Source organism: Lutra lutra, chromosome X (genome assembly GCF_902655055.1).
Source record: "Lutra lutra chromosome X, mLutLut1.2, whole genome shotgun sequence".
Classification (NCBI taxonomy): Eukaryota; Metazoa; Chordata; class Mammalia; order Carnivora; family Mustelidae; genus Lutra; species Lutra lutra.
Window position 1 is genome coordinate 87,718,542 of NC_062296.1, and position 19,227 is coordinate 87,737,768.

The 19,227-nt window shown below is 47.7% G+C and overlaps 1 protein-coding gene across 6 annotated transcripts in view; it reads left to right on the top strand.

Moving 5' to 3' along the window:
- Positions 1-373: 373 nt before the first annotated feature.
- Positions 374-19,227, top strand: part of CLTRN (collectrin, amino acid transport regulator) — a 34,719-nt gene continuing 15,865 nt past the window's right edge. For 3 of the 6 annotated variants that reach the window (XM_047714945.1, XM_047714950.1, XM_047714946.1), the window contains exons 1-3: positions 4,727-4,902; positions 5,208-5,266; positions 9,169-9,254. In XM_047714945.1, the coding sequence (XP_047570901.1) occupies positions 4,845-4,902; positions 5,208-5,266; positions 9,169-9,254 (203 nt within the window). In that variant the 5' untranslated portion in view covers positions 4,727-4,844. Of the gene's footprint in view, positions 2,343-3,201; positions 3,562-3,709; positions 4,351-4,726; positions 4,903-5,207; positions 5,267-9,168; positions 9,255-19,227 lie in introns of those variants that run through there. The other 3 variants (XM_047714948.1, XM_047714949.1, XM_047714947.1) reach the window with 3 other exon arrangements.

Consider the following 19,227-nt stretch of genomic DNA (forward strand, 5'->3'; position numbering starts at 1 on the left):
GGAGCAAATGCTGTGGGAACCCAGGAGAAGAAGAGAAAAAAGTTAGTGGACTGGACAAGTGTAAAACAAATAATAACAAAAACCTATAACAAAAACAAAAGACAGCTTTCTCTCTGTGTCTGTTTTTAAAATATTTCATTTTATTTGTCAGCACAAGCAGGGGGGAGCAGCAGGCTCCCCGCTTGATCAAGGAGCCGGATGTGGGGCTTGATCCCAGTCCCAGGACCATCAGGACCCGAGCTGTAGGCAGATGCTTAACCCCCCAGGCGTCCCAAAACAAAGGTTTCTCAAAGGAGATGAGGTAGACCTGGAACATGGCTAAGAAGTTTAAAGGTAAAAAATGAAAATTCACTGTATTGAACTTAAGAAAGCAGTGTGGAAAGAAGCACACACAAAGGACAGAGGTGGGATGAGGCCCGCTTGCATGCTGATGAACTTTAAAAAGCACCTTGCATGCATCAAAAGAATGACATACGTGGGTTTTTTGTGTGATCTCATATTTAATTTACCCTCCAGAGCGATAGATCAATAGTTAAGTACTGAGAAACTGCTTTTCAACAGTGTTGTAGAGCAGGAAAAAACATGGAGAAATCAATTTCTTTTTTCTGTCTCAGGAGACTCGGTGCCTTCTGTATTGCTCATGGCAGCAGTAATCTCAACTTTTTATCTTTGTTCTCTAAACTCCCAACGTTGGGAGTAAATAGTAACGTATTCAGAACGATTGAAACTGCTTTATTTGTCATCGTTACCACTGTTACTGGTAAATTCTGGACCTCCTGTATGTGAAATTGCAGAGATGAGCTTTGTATGAAGCAAGTTTGGTATGAATTCTCTGGAGGTTTAATTTAATTTAGTTTAATTTAATTCTCTGGAGGTTCAAATTCTGTGTGAAAATAAAGAGCAAGTTTGTGCAAGATTTTTATAAGTGGAAGAAAAAACCCCAGTATGTTAAGAGGCAAGAACAACTTTAATAAGTTTTAGCATGTTCTAAGGGACCCATACCTTGTAAGAATTTTCATGTTTTAAATTGAGCTATTGACAGTGTCTTGTTTTACCATTATACCTTTTCTGTTCACCTGACAGGACTATAAAAGTTGATATTTTTCATGATTGTCTTTTGGGCTGCTACCAATTTTACTACTGTCAAATACTTTTCTAAGCAAACACTGGGATATAGAAAAATTGAAACTATAATTACAGACTCTTTAGAAAATAAGTATGAGCTCACTGTACATCTATACTTCTTATGTCTTGTGGCCAGAACAATACACCAAGGAAAATTCATAGCCACAGATATTTTCATTATTAACCGAGAAAGACTAAAAATGCATAAGCCTATTTGTCACCCCAAGAGTTATAAGAAGAACAAGAAAACCAGCATGATGACAACAGGAGTAAGGACTTAATAAAAAAAAAAAAAATAAGATCGATGACTCAGCACAGAAAAAGACTTGAAAATTAAATTTGAAATCTTGTTCTTTGATTAAGTGACAACAAAACTAGACAAATCTTTGTCGAGAATAATGGAAAATGAGAAAAATCTAATGTGTATACTAGAACGTGCAAAGGGAATATAGCAATGAATGTAGATATTTGATGGGAAATACTGTATAAAGTCCATGAGAATACCGGAAAATCTTGATGAAATAATGACTTTCTTAGAAATTATAAACAGCCAGAATGGACTCAGTGAAACATGAAACTTGCAGTAAATGACAGTGTAAGAAATGGAAGTTATCAAAGAGCTCTTCCCCTAAAATGTGTATGAACCAGATTCTTCAACTCTGCATTTCTTCTGCGATTTTCTTTGGCATTTTAAAGTATTTGTAAACATAGAGGATATTAGAAATCTTTGTACACCATTTTCAAGATGATAATGTAAGGGCTAGAAAAAAAAATTTCAGGAATCAAGCGCTTGAAAAGGAACCTGAATGATATTCTTCTACAAAAATAGGTTTAAAAACCTAAGGAAAAACACAGCAGTTAAGTCCAGGAGTATCTTCAAACTGAGCTGATCTAAGGGTTGCATCAACGTAAAGGAATTTATTAGTAAAACGCACCAAATGGTAAGATCTGTAGGATCATATTAATAGATGTTGGAAGAGCAGCTGATGAAATTCAACGTGATCTCTGGATAAAAAGAATTTTTAGTAAAAGGAGACTTTTTATCTCACTACACACCAGATTTAAAAGTGGCCCACCAGATCCAGCCGAAGAGCTGCAGTCACATTAGAATAAGGAAGAGAACAAGGGTCCATGTTATTCCACCATTACGATTCTGATAGTGCTGCCATAATGAGGCAAAGAAGAGCTTCACACAAGAAGATCCAAGGCTCAGGCAGGTATGTTTCCACTCTCAAAATATATTAGCCTTGGTCATTCATGCTGGTGATGTTACGGGTATTTTTCTCTTTTGGCTTTTCTGTATTTTCTATACAGAACTTCTGTTGCTATTTTTTCCTGCCTTTTATTTTTTCCTCTGTCATTTTTCAAATGAGACAACAAACATCGCTAAAGTATAGAATAGTGAAAGTGAAGTACAGCACAGGGAATGTAGTCAGTAAAATTGTAGTAAGTGTGTGGTGACAGATGGCAACTACACTTACCGTGGTGAGCGTTTTGTGATGTATAGAAATGTTGAGTCACTCTTTGGTACACCTGAAATTCACATAATGTCGTATGTCGATTCTGTTTTAGTAAGGATAATTTTTTAAAAATCATGTTTATATTAAGCACTACTAGAGTGCCTGGCACATAGAAATTGTTTAATAAATGGTGAATTTTTATTTTGAAAAAAGAGAGAAATCATAATTCAAAAGGGAAGAAACTTTCCTTGCTTTTCAAAGAATGACTTAACTCTAATTCAGCATTTTCCTGTCTGCTGTCCTAGTCACATATGTGATTAAGAGCAAAAGAGAGACGTTTGGTACTTTTGGGAAGTTTAAGACTCAAGGAAGGCTGAATCAGATTCGTCTCTAACATAGCTTTGTTCCCTGATGCAAATAATTAGCTTTGTTATAATCTCCATCTACTGGCTTTTCCTTCTCATGTTGACATTTCCCCAGATAACTTCATCTAGACTGACTTTCTTTTCAGGACTAAGTTATGTGAGCTCTCCCTTCTAGGAAATTTCCATTTACCTAATAGTGAAATTGCTAGAATGACGGGCCTAACTTTTGGGGGCCTCTCCCTCTAACCCAGCCTTTCCTGACTGTGTGCCCTTGCGACCAAGGTGAGGGAGAAGAGAGAAGTTTCCTCAGGTGGAGTCACCAAGCAGAAATGGGTCATCTGTGGTAAAACATCACCCTGCCCAGGATGGGGAAATGACAGGACTCTCGGAGTGCTGCGGGAGTGTAGCTGTTGATCTCTCTCTCATGGTGGCTTTGAAAATCCATGTTTTGTATTTAACATCAGGGTCACCCAGTCTTATTTTTCCTTTCATGGTTTTCAAGCAATGACGTGGAATCTGGGGACTGACTTCATGAAGGGGCAGCATGGTAGAGAGGAAGGCCCTGACATCAACCTGCCCGGGCGGCTTCTGTTGACATCCATGAATGCCCGGTAGGGGAGACTCTCTTCCACTCATTATGGTAATCCCAAGAGCATCTCTGAGGCTTTGTTGCAATTTCAGGTCTGTTTGTTTGTTTTTTTTAAAGATTTTACTTATTTATTTGAGAGAGAGCGAGCACAGAGGGAGAGGGAGAAGCAGACTGCCCACTGAGCAGAGAGCAGATGCGGGCCTCCATCCCAGGCCCCTGAGATCATGACTTGAGCCCAAGGCAGACGCTTAACTGACAGAAACCCCCGGGCGCCCCTGTTGCCTTTTCGGTTTTGACCAAGGCTGACCAGTGAAGGCCCAGGGCAGGTCAGTGTGGCGCAGGCGGGGTTCAGGTGACACCCACTCCCTCCTCCCATTGCCACCGCAGCCTCGAACACCAGATCCTCGGTTCCCTTGCATGTGAGATGATTCCAGCAACAGCGACTGGGAGGTGCTGTTTTGAGGATGAGAGAATCCAGCAAACCTAGTTCATGGCGGGAAGCTCTTAATGACTGTTCTCTGGTGCGCTGACCAATGCGGTTGCTAGTCACATATTTCTACATAAATTAAATTAATAGAAAATTGAGTTTCTCCGCAGCCCAGCCCATTCCAGGTGGTCAGTGGCCACCTACGTGTGACGGCGACCGCGTTGGATAGTGCACATATAGAACATTGCCGTCATCGCAGAATGTTCCACTGGACAGCACCGCTCTGTACCATTAACTTTGAATCTACACAACCGCCAGAACTTAGGGCTGACCAGAATGATTCCCTTTGAGGTGGGAGCTCTCCCCAGATGTTTACCTGTGGAGGTGAGAGTCAGGTGAGGCCATTCTTGGAAGGGTGTCTTTTGTTCCCCAGAGATAGAAAGGGGTGATGTTTGTTTTCCACATGAAGGGAGCTTATCAAGGACCGGCTATTTTAGCCCTGGAGAGGTGGAAAGGTGAGGCCGAGGAAACCATTCAGAGAGGGCTTGGGTCTTTCCATGGCGCTTAGCTGGGGGACAACAGAAGGGGCGGGGGCGGATTCCAACTCGAGTCAGCAGAGGAAGCAGCTGCTGGAGGTAGAGTTCAGAAAGGACAACTAATCTGTTTTCCAAACAGATTTTCGTAAATAACTGACAGGTGATGGGCTGCTTCTCTGTAAGTATTAACCCAAATAATGGGGTTTAATCATTAAACCTTCTAGGTGGCGGCTTGCTCATTTCTCTGATATTCTAATCCGGGTCACAGAATGGCTAAGGCAGCTTTAAGTGGAGGGTGGATTTTTTTCCCTCGGTTTGTCTTGTGTTTCGCACCCTGAAAGAATGTTGTGCCTGCTCTTTTTTCTGGTGACTGCTATTCACGCTGAACTGTGTCAACCAGGTATGTGGTCTTGAAACTTAAAAATAGGGTAACAGTTTTCTAAATGATTGACAAGTCTTCGACTGAATGACCTCTTTATTTTCCTAAATCCGCAGACATGTTGTGGCTTGAAAGTTGAGACTATGACTGTTTTATAAGTTTGAAGGAAAAATTGGAACGGGCTAAGGTGCTTGTAGTTAAACTTTCAGTTTCAGGGCAGTTTAACTGAAGATCTGTGTTCTGTTGATTTGAGTTGATTAAATGTTTGGACTTGATGTTCTGGCAGATTTTTATCATCACACACTGCTCCCTTTTCTTTCTGGCAGATGCAGAAAATGCTTTTAAAGTAAGACTGAGTATCAGAACAGCTCTGGGAGATAAAGCAGTAAGTGAAGAACCTGCATGTTCGTTTTTTAATAACACTACTTTCTGTAGTAATGAGCCTCTGCCTCGTATCTTAAACTCATATAGTTTGATCCTAAAGACCTCAAATCGGATATGGTCTTAAAGTTAAAAAATAGTAAAATGGAAATTGTTAAAAAATGATTTTGCCTCAAGTCTTTAATCTGCGGTGTGTGCTAGAAAATCTGTGAAGCTTTGTATGACACACAACAGTGTAGCAAACTGGAGCATCTCAGCCAAGCACAGTGCGGGGTGGGGGGGTGAGGGGGCAGAGTCCTGAGGGCCCGAGTCTCGCACTCAGGTCTGTGCCGGCTCTGCACACCATTGCGGTCATTAGGATTTTGTCAGCCTCAGTCTTCTAGTCCGCGAAAAGGGGGCATTGTTCCCACATCAGATTTTTCACAGCATGAAAAGTTTCTAGTTCTAACGTGAAGTTCCTCCAGTTCTTCTCCAATGTCAGAGTAACAACGTGAAATACATGTTTATGAAACTGAAGTTAAAAAACACTCGTGAGGCTCACATAGCTATAAGAACAATACGGTCTGTGGAATTAATGAGATGATTTGTGCAATTCTAGTTTGGGTATCCTCGTGTGGTCTGTGAAGACTTTCCCCTGTAGTAGGCGATAGTAAGATGCCTTGGGGTAGAAGCACTTGAAGAGTGCTAAGGAAGTTAGAGGTACGGATTCTGTTTGTAGGCCTATCTACCAACGGGTTATTTTATCCATTCGATGAGTAAGGATCATTACCGTGCCCAGCATTTATTGAGAACTTAGTTTACTTTCTAGAAGAGACCCTTCTGAGCACTTGACTTACATCAGTTCCCGCAGCCCCCACAATAGCCCTTTGAGGAAGGTAGTACAGGCATGCCCACCCTCATGGAGTAGAGGAGAAAACCAAGGTACAAAGAAATTAAGCAGCTTGCTCAGGAGCTCAGGTCAGTAAATGACAAAGAGGTGAGATTTGAACCAGGCTGTCTGACTGTAGAATCTACTCTCTCCACCAGCGTGTGGAGACAAGTATTACAGGAAGGAGAAGTACCTGGGGACTTTGGCCTTGTCGGGGGCCTTAGTACTTGGCATTTGCTGTGAAGTCTAAAGTCTGAGCAGAGGTGAGCCGGAGGATAAAAGAACACAGGGCAGAGGGAACAGAACATGCAAAGGCTTGTTACAGGAAGGAACTTAGTGAGAGTATGAGATGGACGGAAGGCTGAGGTCTCTGCACTGGAGCAGGATGGTAGAGCCTGGCATGTGCTGAGTTCGGGCAGAAAGCAGAGATCTGGCTGAAGAGTAGGTGGACTGGGTTAGGAAGTTTTGAGATTATCTTTAAAGCCAACGTGAGTTTTCTGAAAGAGATGTTGTTATAGAATGAGTGCTTGGAAAACACTCTGGTCACAGTGTGGAAGGCACATTGGAGGGGACAAGAGTAGAAAGGAGAAAGGGGGAGGGAGGAGTCAAGGGTGACGCTTTATTTATTTATTTTTAAAAAGATTTTATTTATTTATTTGACAGAGAGGGAGAGAGGGCGCGGCATAAGCAGGGCTAGAGGCAGAGGGAGATGGAGAAGCAGGCTCCCTGCAGAGCAAGGGAAACCTGATATGGGACTTGATCCCAGGACTCTACAATCATGACCTGAGCCCAAGGCAGTGGCGTAACCACCTGAGCCACCCAGGCACCCAAGGATGATGCTTTAGTTTCTAATTATGCAGCTGAATGGATGATGACCTACTTATGAGCCAGGGAAGCAGGTACAGACAAGAAAATCATGGCTTTAATTTTGGACTTGTTGAGCGTGAGGTATTACTGAATAAGCAAGGACAGGGTGGGCTTGAGATATGGTGCTGGGTCGTTCATTTACGGTGATAATGGAAGCCTGGAGTAGATGACAGTGTGAGGGAGAAAGTACAGAGTGACAAGAGGGGAAGCTCTAGCATAGAGTTTTGAGGTTCTCTGAAACCTGAAACCCTTATAGGAGAGTGTGAACCTACGCAGGGGACAAAGGGACAGGAGGAAAACCAGAATGCGTATCACAAAGGGGAAGAGAGTGCTTCAGGTTGGAGGAAGTGTTCAAGAGCATCAGATGCTGTTGACAGGTCAAGCAAGGTGGGACTGAAAGCCACTCATGTTGAGTCATGTGGAGGTCACCGGTAACTGTAGAGAGAGCCATCTTTGTGGAGTGGTGGAACTGGAAAGCAGGTAATGGAGGGAGCTGAGAATAAGTGGGTGGCAAACAGGTAAAAACGCAAGTATGACAACTCTTTTGAGGCTGTTGGCTGTGAAGGGCAGGAGACAGACAGCAGTAGATAGAGGAAGACGGATTGAGGTCAGTGATTTGGTTTTGGTGCCGTTTTAATGGGAAGGCTTCAGCGTGGCTAAAAGCTAGGGTCTCATGTACAGAGGAGAGGGGAAGCTGTACCCTTAGATCCTGAGAAGGGGGGAAGGGAAGTGTTCCTAATGCAAGTGGATGAAATACCATTGACAGGAGGAGAAACACCACATTGGCCTTCCGGGGGAGCATGTGGATAGCATATATGTCTACAGAGGGAGTTTTTTGTTTGGTGTCAGGAGGATGGGGGAGTTTAAGTTGATGACTTGAGGATGTATCTCTAAATTATGAGACAAGAGCATCTAGTGAGGGGCGCCTGAGTGGCTCAGGCAGTTAAGCCTCTACCTTTGGCTCCCGTCATGATCCTAGTGTCCTGGGATGGAGCCCCACATAGCATCAGGCTGCCTGCTTAGCGGGGAGCCTGCTTCTCCCTCTCCCTCTGCCTCTCCCCCTGCTCGTGCTCTCTCTCTCTCTCTCCCTCAAATAAATAAATCTAAAAAAAAAAAAAAGCATCTAGTGAGTATGAGGTTTGAGTTTGGTTGAGGTGGAGAGCTGAAAGAGGTTTGAAATAGCCGTCGTGAGCCATGAGAGAGAGAAAATGATGGAGACCTGAGGGATTCCCAGGCAATTGGGGACTAGGTCATCATGAACTTAGAGTTAAACAACCCTGTTATGTGACTTTGTCCAGTTCCACGTGATTCCTCACCTAAGATATGTGGTCAGCCACATTAGTTTGCAGGGCTGCTGTCATAAAGTACCATGACTTGGGGGGCTTAAACAATAGAAAGGTATTTTACCCTAGTTCTGGTGGCTGGCAGTCCAAGCTCAGAGTATCAGCAGGGCTGGTTCCTTCTGAGGTGTGTAAAGGAAAGATCTATTCCAGGCCTGTCGCTTTGGCTTGTAGATGACTGTCTTCTCTCTGTATCTTCACATTGTCTTCCCTCTATATGTGGCTGTGTCCAAGTTTCCTCTTCTTGGAAGGACACCAGTCCATATTGGATTAGGGTCTACCCTAATGACCTCATTTAAACTTAACCACCTCTGTAAAGACACTGTTTCCAAATACTGTTACATTGTAAGGTATTAGGGGTTAGGACTTCAACATAAATTGGTGGGGGGGGGGCACAATTCAGTCCATAATATGCACACACTCAAGTTTCCAACTAAGAAATGGAAAGAAAAATTGTACCTATGTTAGTAAAGGAAAGGCAACTGAGGAAAGAGAGTAAGGGAGGAAGGGAACCAACTGTATATGTCCAGAATACGGTGTCCAAATGCACTATTTGTTGACTGGCTACTAACACTGCAGATCTTGAAGAAGATAATGCAATGGAGAGTGCACCACACTTGGAATGACAGAATGTCCAAGAAAGTTCATCCTGAACATTATCATGACATGATTTATCTTGGCTTCTGGTCTTTAGTGTGTGAGAAAGATGGGAAAGAGAGAGAGAGAGGGACAGGCACTGATTAACACCGCCACTGTGGTCACAGTTAGATTCCAACAGGACCATTTTTTTATCCTAAGCCCTTTCCATTTTCTGTTTTACTTCTCTTTTAGTATGCCTGGGATACAAATGAGGAATATCTTTTCAAAGCAATGGTGGCTTTCTCCATGAGGAAGGTTCCCAACAGAGAAACAACAGAGTAAGTAAATAGTAAAAAGTCTTAATTGGTTATTTGCAGTGATATTTGAGGCATGCATTAATTCAAAATTCTATCTTGAAAATAATTAACCTAATTTTTTGAAAGGATTCACATTGTAACATTTAAAAATTTTGTAATCTGGTTCACCTTGCAGTCTATCCCATGTTCCATCAATGCTCTTTGTTCAGTAGGCTGTATGATGATAAAAATTTGTAGATGTGGTCATGTGTCATAAGCTTGTTCTACATTCCTGTTGTATACGTTAGCTTCTCCTGTAGATAGGTAGAAAAAAAGAAGGGAGGGAGGGAGGAAGGAAGGAAGGAAGGAAGGGATAAAGGGATGAAGGGAAAGGAAAAAGGAAGGAAAGGAAAGGAGAAAAGAATTCTGCTCTCATTGTATTAGTTTGCTAGGACTGCTGCGGTAACAAAATGCTACACGCCGGTTGGCTTAAGTAACAGACACCTATTACTCACAGTTCCGGAGGCTCCAAGGCCAAGATCGCAGTGCTCAGGCAAGGGAGATGTCTTTCTGAGGCTTTTTCTCTTGCCTTGCAGACACCACTAGAACTGTGCTCTAAAATGACCTCTTCTTTGTTGGGAGAGCATGGAGGGAAGAGAGAGTGAGCTCTCCAGTGTCTCTTCGAATGAGGACACTAATCCCATGAGGACTCCACCCTTATGATGACATTTAACTGTAATTATCTCTTCGTGGTCGGCCCTCTCTCCACGTACAGTTCCCCGAGCGCAGGGTGGGGTGGGGTTAGGCTTCAACATAGGAATTTGGGGGAGGGGAACAAGTCAGTCCACAGCACTCATCTTGGAAATACACCTGTATTGGTTCATCCCACTGTTGGCATCTATCATAGTACCTTGGTTATTTTCTTAGAAGCTTTAGTACAAACTTTTCACAGTTTCACATTTTTTTCTGTTCTTCCAGAGGCATGGTCTCTGTTTGGCATGTTTCTTTCTATCTCTGTTTGTGATTCTGGTACCACTTCTGGTTTCTGTCTATTCCCTCTCTCCTTCTTCCCCTTGAGAGGAAAAATGGCTGATGATTGGTGAGCTGGAAGGAGAAGTTCTCCCTGGGTTCCCTTCTGTGCCCGCAGACAGCAGGCATTATTCTGCGCTACTCCCTACACTAAGTGCAGAATCAGTCCGTGCAGGGGTAGGCCCATGCAGCTGTAAGGCTGGGTGTGCTACGTACAGAGGAGGACGGTTTCTGTTGGTTGGCGCCATAGCATATAGCTGTTCGATATCATGCATATTACTCCGGCATGTGCAATAGATGCCCCAGCTCAGTTCTACCCGGACGCTGTCGATGAATTACCTCCTTTCAGGAGTTTTGTGATTAGGAAGAAAACTCACCTGCTGACTAATGTTATGTCTTCCACCCTGGCCTTTTTAGTATCCTATCTGCTTCATTCTTTTTTTTTTTTTTTAAAGATTTTATTTATTTATTTGACAGAGAGAGAGAGAGAGATCACAAGTAGGCAGAGGCAGGCAGAGAGAGAGGAGGAAGCAGGCTCCCCGTGGAGCAGAGAGCCTGATGTGGGGCTCTATCCCAGGACCCTGAGATCATGACCCGAGCCGGAGGCAGAGGCTTTAACCCACTGAGCCACCAAGGCGCCCCTGCTTCATTCTTTTGTCTTAATTCTATAAGGATTCAGAACCTGACAAAGAAGATCACTATTTATCGACCTCCCTCAAACCCACAATATGCGTGGGCTGTGAATATAAAGAATGAAACAGGGGTGCCTGGGTGGCTCAGTGGTTTAAGCCTCTGCCTTCAGCTCGGGTCATGATCTCAGGGTCCTGGGATCGAGCCCCAGATTAGGCTCTCTGCTCAGCGGGGATCCTGCTTCCCCCTCTCTCTCTGCCTGCCTCTCTGCCTGCTTGTGATCTGTCAAATAAATAAATAAAATCTTAAAAAAAAAGAATGAAACAAAAGAGTGGCATTTGGGGAAGCAAAATAAGCATATGATAGATATGTGTACACACATATATATTTAAAAATAGGTAATATATTCACATGATTCAAAAAATTAAAAGAAGGAGTTACATAGTAAAACGAAATTGTGTCCAAAGTGAATTCTGTTCCTGTTTTATAGAGTTTTAGAAAAAAATCTGTTTGTGCTTGTTATATGCCTTTTAAACTGCACATTCTTTTTACAACTACAACTTTTCTCATAAAAATTAGGTGATTCAGGGCACCTGGGCAGCTCAGTCCTTAAGCATCTGCCTTCGGCTCAGATCAGGATTCCGGAGTCCTGGGATCCAGGTCCGCATCAGGCTCCCTGTTCAGCAGGAAGCCTGCTTCTCCCTCTCCCACTTCCTCTGCTTCTGTTACCTCTCTCGTTGTGTCTCTGTCAAATAAAGAAATAAAATCTTAAAAAAAAATTAGGTGATTGCTTTGCAAAAAATTGAAAAGGAAAAATTTAAGGAAAAAAAAAGCCCTCTTGTCATCTTAGAATGCAGCCCCACCCCCAGATAGTCTCTTTATCTTCTACTCTTCTCATCCCCAGGTTTACACATTGCTCTGTTGGTCATACTGTTTCGTCCTCTGGTGCCTGCATCGAACCTTGTTAATGACTATGTTAAATCAGATATTTCCATTCATAGGAAGAGTTAATTTAAACATGTAACATTTTAGATGAATTTTGAGGAATTCACATTCGCATTTTTTTTTTAACTTGGAACATTGTGTATGTTTGTGAGTATCTGATATTGTTTACTCGGCAGACGTGTTTCACTTGTACATGGTATGGAGAAGGCATCATTGCCAATGCCCATGGAAAGTCAAAAAGTGCAAAACTCCATCAAGGGTCAACGGACGTTTCTGTAAGGCCACAGGCAGGATGAGTGCTAGCAGTACTGCTGTTGGCGGGCGGAGTGATGAGGGCTGCCTCATGAATCAGGGTGTGTTTAAAATGCAATTCACTTGCTAATCGCATTCTCCACGCGCTGCCATGAAGAAGGCTGCATCCTTACATGAACAGGCTTCCCCTGTGGAAAACCGCCCCCCAGAATGCAAGACGGCATTGAGAAAAACTTTGCAGAGAGGCCGCCTCTTTCCGGCGGGCGGGTGGACAGAAGATGCCCATGGCTTGGCCGCCGGCTCAGGTATTAACTCTTCTGCCTTAGAAAGGCCTCCTGGTGCCAGGGCGGGACAAAATAAATGCTGGGGGTAGCGGCTCTGGGAAGAACTGCATCCCCTCAAAATGCTTATGATCGAGTCCGCAGCCCTAGTGGCTCAGAATGGGATTGTATTTGGAGATAGGGTCCTTGAAGAGGTGATGTATGTACGATGAGGTCATAGGGGTGGGCTTTGGTCCAGTAGGAATGGCGTCCTTACAAGAAGAGATGGGGGGGACGCAGGTGTGCACAGACAGAAGCCCGGGTAAGACAGGAGAGGACAACCATCCACAAGCAAAGAAAGGAGCCTTAGAAGAAACGGACCCCGAGCACCCTGTGATCCTGGGCTTGTAGCCTCCGGACCGAGAGACAATAAATCTCCATTGTTTAAGCCGCCGGGTCTGGGGCGTTTGTTAGAGCAGCCCTGGCGGACTGACCCGGCGGCAAGTAGCGGTTTCCGGGATGGGATCCCGATCTGGAACATCACTGTTTCCTTCTTTCTCCTCGTGGCTTATTTTATGAATATTGCAGAAAACTAGAAGTTACTGAGACGGACAGGATGGAAAATGTGCAGAGTAATGCACTAAGGATAATCAAATCAGAATCAGAATGACGAAAAGTCTAGTTTTCATACCCCTTTACCCAGTCCTCACTACCGTCTCTTACATCAAGCCTGACGGCCTCCCGTGACGCAAGCTCAGGAGCACCGGAGGACACTTTTGCGTGCTTGGCGACCCGTGGCTGGCAGAGCCTTGATCCACTGCAACCTTGACTGACAACGGAAGAGGGTGTTCCTGCTAGAGCGAGGGGTCCTGGCTGCGTGCACACAGAACTGACAGGCAGCAGGATGGGTCCAGTCCCCCTCAGCCAGCAGGCAGTGGGCGAGAAAGCCAGAGGACCGGAGAGGCAGGGGTGTGGGCAGGCAGAGAGGGCTGTGGCATCTCCTGTCCCTTCCCCGGAGGACAGGGCCGGGCGGGAACGGGTGCCAGCGCATAGGCACGTGCGGCCTGGAGGGGTGCCGACAGCTGGGCCCGTTGCGATGAGTTGCTGCCCACGCCCCACGAGCGATTATGTGCTCTGAGTGACACTTGTGCTCGGGCCCGTCTGCCTCAAGGCAGGCCTCGAACTGCTCAGAGCCTGGTGCTGTCTGTAGATGAGACACCGGCATGTCATTCCCTCGCCATGCACGCTGTGGGGCCCTGTCCCTGAGGGTGTGCTGCGGAGCAGACACGGGGCCTGCCTCGTGGCTGGAGAAGTCGGAAGGGGGAAGGCTGACCCAGGCCCCAGGGACGGGGCGAGAGGACGGCTCTGCGAGCGGCCTGCCCCCCGCTGTATTCCGGGGAGCCAGCGGAGGCTGCTGGAGGGAGCTGGGAGGACTCCCTGCCTGCGGGGCCAGGAGAGCAGGGCGGTGAGGCTGGACGGGCCCGCCGGAGGCCCAGCACCGGGTGGGCTGGAGGACGTTGGCCAGAGCGCAGCGGGGGCTCCCGAGGCCCCCTGAGTGGGGAACCTGAGGGCGCCCACCACAGCAGAGGAGAGGACCCCGGACGGCGGAGCAGCCTGGGGCATCCACAGAGGGCCCTGGCGAAGGGACAAGAGCCCTGCTGTTCCCTTCGGTAGACGCCCCCAGCCCTCTCCGTCCTCCTTTCTGTCCCTACAGGAGCCAGAATGACGTGGGTGGGGGGACAGATAGGGAGACGCGTGGGGCTGGGGGGGGGGGGGCGTGGGGACAGGAGGGCAGTGGGGCTGCGGGAGGGAGAGCGGCTGTGTCCGAGGCAGGAAGATGGTTTGGATCCGAGTTCGGATGCGACCGGCCCGAGCTCTTTCATAAGCAGAAGTGACGGGAAAGCTGCATGGTTCGCCCGGGACGCTGTCAAGGACCGACGGAGGAAGAGCTGACAGAGCAGCCGGAGGCAAGCGTGTGAGGACAGAGCCTCTCTGTGCGCTGCGGTCCGCCGAGGCAGCCCGTGCGCCGGCGTGGCTGCGGCTGCCCCCACAGAACGGGGGACCTTGTGCCGCAGCCGCCTGCGGGCTCGGCCCTGACGCCGGACGGTGGGTCAAGCCAGGTCTCCCTGGGCGCAGCGCCCGCAGAGGAAGCGGGGCCTGGGAGACGGGATGGGACGGCGGAGGAACGGGACTAAAGCTTTCGAAGTCCTTACTGACATCCTGGTATCAAGTGGTTTGCCTCCTACTTCCTGGATGTTCCTTCTTGTTTGTTTTTAAGACTAATTTATCTATTTCAGAGAGAGAGACAGAGCAAGCGTGACGAGGGGTAGGAGGAGGAGGAGAATAAAATCTCCAGCAGACTCTGGGCCAAGCGAGGTGCCCGACGTGCGGCTCCGTCTTGTGACCCTGAGATCATGACATGAACTGAAAGCAAGAGATGGTCGCTTAACTGACTGACACACCTACGAACCCCCCCCACCCCCAGGTTTTCTTAAAAGCAGAATGGAAGATGTATGGGAAAATGGCAAGGGCAGAAAGTTCTGGTTTCATTAGGTCAGGTTATGTGAAGATTTCTTGTGAATCGAAGATGGCAGCTAGGTGTTTTGAAGTTGTCACGATAAGGTTTAGGCCAGATTTAGTAAAATAGTTTCAGAGAAATTTGTAAACGTTGAAGGTAGTTTCTAGGGAAACGTACCCGAAGGTCACACTCGAGTCTACTTCCCAAGCAAGTTGGGGAATGTACCTGCCGAGTTTGTCAAGTGTTGGCTTTTAGGGCAATTTGTCAACTTTTAGCATGAGAGGGAGAAGTCTGACTCGGGCATGGCCTTTTCTTTCTGAATGTCATGGTGTAGGGCATGGAATGGATTTCTTCCTGCGCCTAATTATTCAGGAATAAGTCTTGTGATCTGAAAAGGAACAACGTGCTGTTTTGTCCACGGTAAGGGGATTAATGGTCTTGTGCTTGTAAAACAGCAGCCCAGCTCCTCTTTAGTCCTTTGATTTCCAGAAACAAGAGCCTGATTCTTACCTCCCCTTGGATGCAGTTGGCCCTGTCTGGCGCCATTGAGGAGAAATGGCATTGGAGCCAAATCCCAGAGGATTAGTGTAAAACCAGGGCTTTCTACACTTGAGGAAACGGAGTGGACATTTTTACCTTTTCAGGGCTTTGCTTGAGAAGCCGTTTGAATATGTGTAAATATTAGTACTTTGTAAAAGAGCTGGACAGAATGATTATTGAAGTGAATTCCGATAATTCCATCAGACCGACCTCTATATACTGATATCCTCGTGGACACACTAAGATCTCAAGCCCGTACTAGCAGCTGCTATAGAGTGAAATGCCTCGTCTCAAGTCTAGCAAATGGCAGGTAGTAAACCTCAAAACACAAACTTGACTTCTAGAGGTTCAGTCCAAGACATTTTGAATCTAACAGTAACTGTCAACATTGAAAATGTTGGTTTTAATATTTTCAGGAAAAATTTGAATCTTCTAGGAATCTTCACGTCTAGGTAGATAAAACATTTTCATTCTCTTCGCTGAGGTGCTACGTGAAAGTAGGCATTGCCCCAACGGAAACCCCAGGTAAAGAACTTGAGGTCATAGTAAAGGATGGTGTAGTTCCATGGTGATGCAGACACGGGAAAGTACCCAGGGTCACGGTTGTGTTGGTGGACTCGTATGTGTCCCTATTCCTTCATTTTTCTTTTTGGAGCTTCTCTGCACCTGCTAGTGTGTCCATTTACTTGTTTATCTTCTGTCTGCGCCCCCTTAGAACGCAAGCTGTACGGGAAAAGAGACTTTCCTTTGTTTATTCTCTGACTCTCTAAAGGTGGATGCTGTGAGATTCATGTTTGAACAATATTTAAAGAGGCTTTACATGGAAAGAACGAGGTAGGGAAAGTGTCCAGAAGACCTCTTAATGCAGTTCCTGGCTTCCCCATTTTCCCAGCAACGTTACTTTGCATTTGTTTAAATCTGTAAGCGGCGTGAGCCACACATACTCTACCACTGCCCGGCTTTTTCATTCAGCAGTTTCGTTGTGAGATGTAACCTGTCGTCAAAAACACAGAGCTCTAGTTCAGTGCTTTCCAACTGGGGGGGACGCCGGTCCCTCTGGGGATATTTGGCAATGTCTGGAGATGCGTGCGACTGTCACCGCTGGAGGTGGTCCTGCTGCTGTCTGGGCGACGGGGGCCAGGTGTGCCGCTCAGCATCCTGCGATGCAGAGAACTGCGTGGCCCAGTAGCCCAAGAGCGGAGAATCCTTGGGCTATGTCCTTCCTTCGGTTTGTGGAACAGTGTTTCCTCGCTAGCGCATAGCATGTTTCCCTTAGCCGTCCCCGTGAGTGAGCATTTAGGTTGTTGGGCTTTTCTGTTCTGACGGAGTGCTGGGAAGAACATCCCTCTCTGCTCTGTGTTATGTGTGTGGGGGGGGGTTGTGGTGTGTGTGGTGTGTTAGTGGGTGTGTGTGTGGGGGTTGTGTGTGGTGGGTGTGTGGGGTGTATATGTGCGTGGGGGTGTGTGGGTGTGTGGTTGTGTGTAGTGTGTTTGATGTGTGTAGGGAGTGTGTATGGGAGTGTGTATGTGGTATTTGGGTGGGGTTACGTGTATGGGGTTATGTGGTGTGTGTGGGTGTGGTGTTAGTGCTCGTGTGTGTGCGGGTGTAGGTGGTGGGTGTGTGGGGTGTGTATGGTGTGTGTGGGTGGGGGTGTGTGTTATGTGTGAGGGTGTGTGTGTGGTATGGGTGGTTGTGTGTGTGTGTTTGGGGTATGTGTGTTGTGGGGGTGTGTGTTGTGGGTGTATGTTTTGTGGGTATGTGTGGTGTGTGTAGGGTGTGTGTGTGTGGTGTGTGTGTGGGTGTCTGTGATGGGTATGTGGTTGGTGTCTGTGAGTGTATGTGTGTGGGAGGGTGTGTGTATGGTGGGTGTGTGGGATATGTGGTGTGCGTAGGGGATGTGTGTGGAAGTGTGTATGTGGTGTGTGTGAGTATGGTGCATGTGTTATGTGTGTGGGAGGGTATGTGTGTGGTGTATGTGTGTGTGGGTTTGTTTGGGGCGGTGTGGTGTATGTGTGTGGGGGGGTGTTTTTGTGTGAGGGGGTATGTGTGTGGTGTATGTGTGTGTGGGTATGTGTGTGATGTATGTGTGTGTGGTGTGTGTGTGTGTGTACGTGGGGGTATGTGTGTGGTGTGTGTGGGTTGTTTGTGGGGGGGATGTGTGTGGTGTGTGGTGTATGTGTGTGTGGCATGTGTGTGTACACACCCGTGTAGGAGAGTTTCTCATGGTCATGCTCCGCTCTGGGCAGCACTTCCAAGCGCTGCTACACATTCGCACTCAGCACCACTTGGCGCTCCAGTTCTCAGCATCTTTCCCAGCACTTCCGAGTATTTAGCATTTTCAGTTTTGCCAACAAGTAGCTTATTTTTAAAAAAGACCAAGCTTGACTGTTTTCTGCCAGCAGAGGTCACTGTCCCTCAGTGTTTCCACCAGTGTGGGCTTTTGTTTTTTTTCCAAGTGCTCCCCCCCACCCCCTCCCACCTTTCCACTACCCTCCCACCCCCCCACCCCCTCCCACCTTCTCACCCCCTCCCACCTTTCACCCCCCGTCCCACCCCCCCCACCCCCTACCACCTTCCCACCCCCCTCCCACCTTCCCACCCCCTCCCACCATCCCACCCCCCTCCCACCCCTCGCCCCCCCACCCCTCCCACCCACCCCCACCTCCCTCTGGAATATATGGCAATGTTCGGAAATATTTTTGTGTTTTCACAATGTGGGTGTGCTGCCGCGGCCCCTAGAAGATAGAGGCCAGGGGTTGTGCTAAAACGCCACGATGCAGAGGACAGCACCCGAGGACCAGGAAAGAATTACCTGGCCCCAAATGTGAACAGTGCCAAGACAGAGAATTCTCAGTGTAGACGAAATCCTCGTATATGTCCCTTTGAAAGAAAGACGACACTCTGTATAACGAAACTTTATTACTGTTACTAACACAAGAAAGCTGTTTTCGCTCAAGAAACTGGGAAAAGGGGAGAAGCAGGCCTTCCCGCTAAGTGTGTCTCCGGGAGAAGGCGGGCAGGGGGAGGGCAGGAGGAAGCCCGAGGTTTGGATCGCAGCCCCGTGGGCTCAAGGGAGGTGGGTCTGGGGCCTGGGCGGAGCTGCTGCCCGGGCGGTGAGGGCTGGCTGCCGGGGACGGTCACTCATGCGGGGGTAGAGCGGGGCTCAGCGGGGTAAAAGGACTGCTGGTTTGAGTCTCAGGAGGTGGCTCAGGATCCCAGGGGGACCCCAGGCTGCAGGAAGGCCCAGGCCGTGGGGCACACTCATCTGCTCTCAAGCCGAGGCCCGGTGACTCTCCTGGGGCCTGCTGGTGTCCTGGCAGCGGGTCGGGCCCGGGCTGGGTGTCCTCTCCGTCGGCGGGATGCCAGGAGAAGAGGCCTCTTCTCAGAGGCCCAGGCCTGGGCACGAAGGAACGGACCATGCCATCTTTCCACACAGGCCTGAAGGCGGATGGCCTGGCTCCTGGGCTCTGCTTCCTTCTCTTGGCGGGGGGGCCTTCGAACCGGAGAGATCTGCGGCTCCTCTTCTTCCCTCTCTGGCCCGGGCTGCGAGCGCTCAGCCGGATCTCCTTGGCGCAGGAGTGCGGGCGCTCCTGGGTGGCTGGGCGACCGCTGGAGCTCCCGCCGCCCTCAGGAGGAGTGATGTTGACGGTCACCATGTTCCAGACGTTCAGGACGTTCTGGGCCTTCCAGAGGCAGTGCCTCACGAAACCCTCGCGACTGCTAGACAGATCCAGCCCCAGGAAGGTGTGGAGGGGGGACTTGCCGTGGAAGCTCCTCCAGGCCTTGGGGACTATGGCCCTCTGGACTCGGGGGTGGTCCAGGTGGGGCGGCAGCGGGAGGC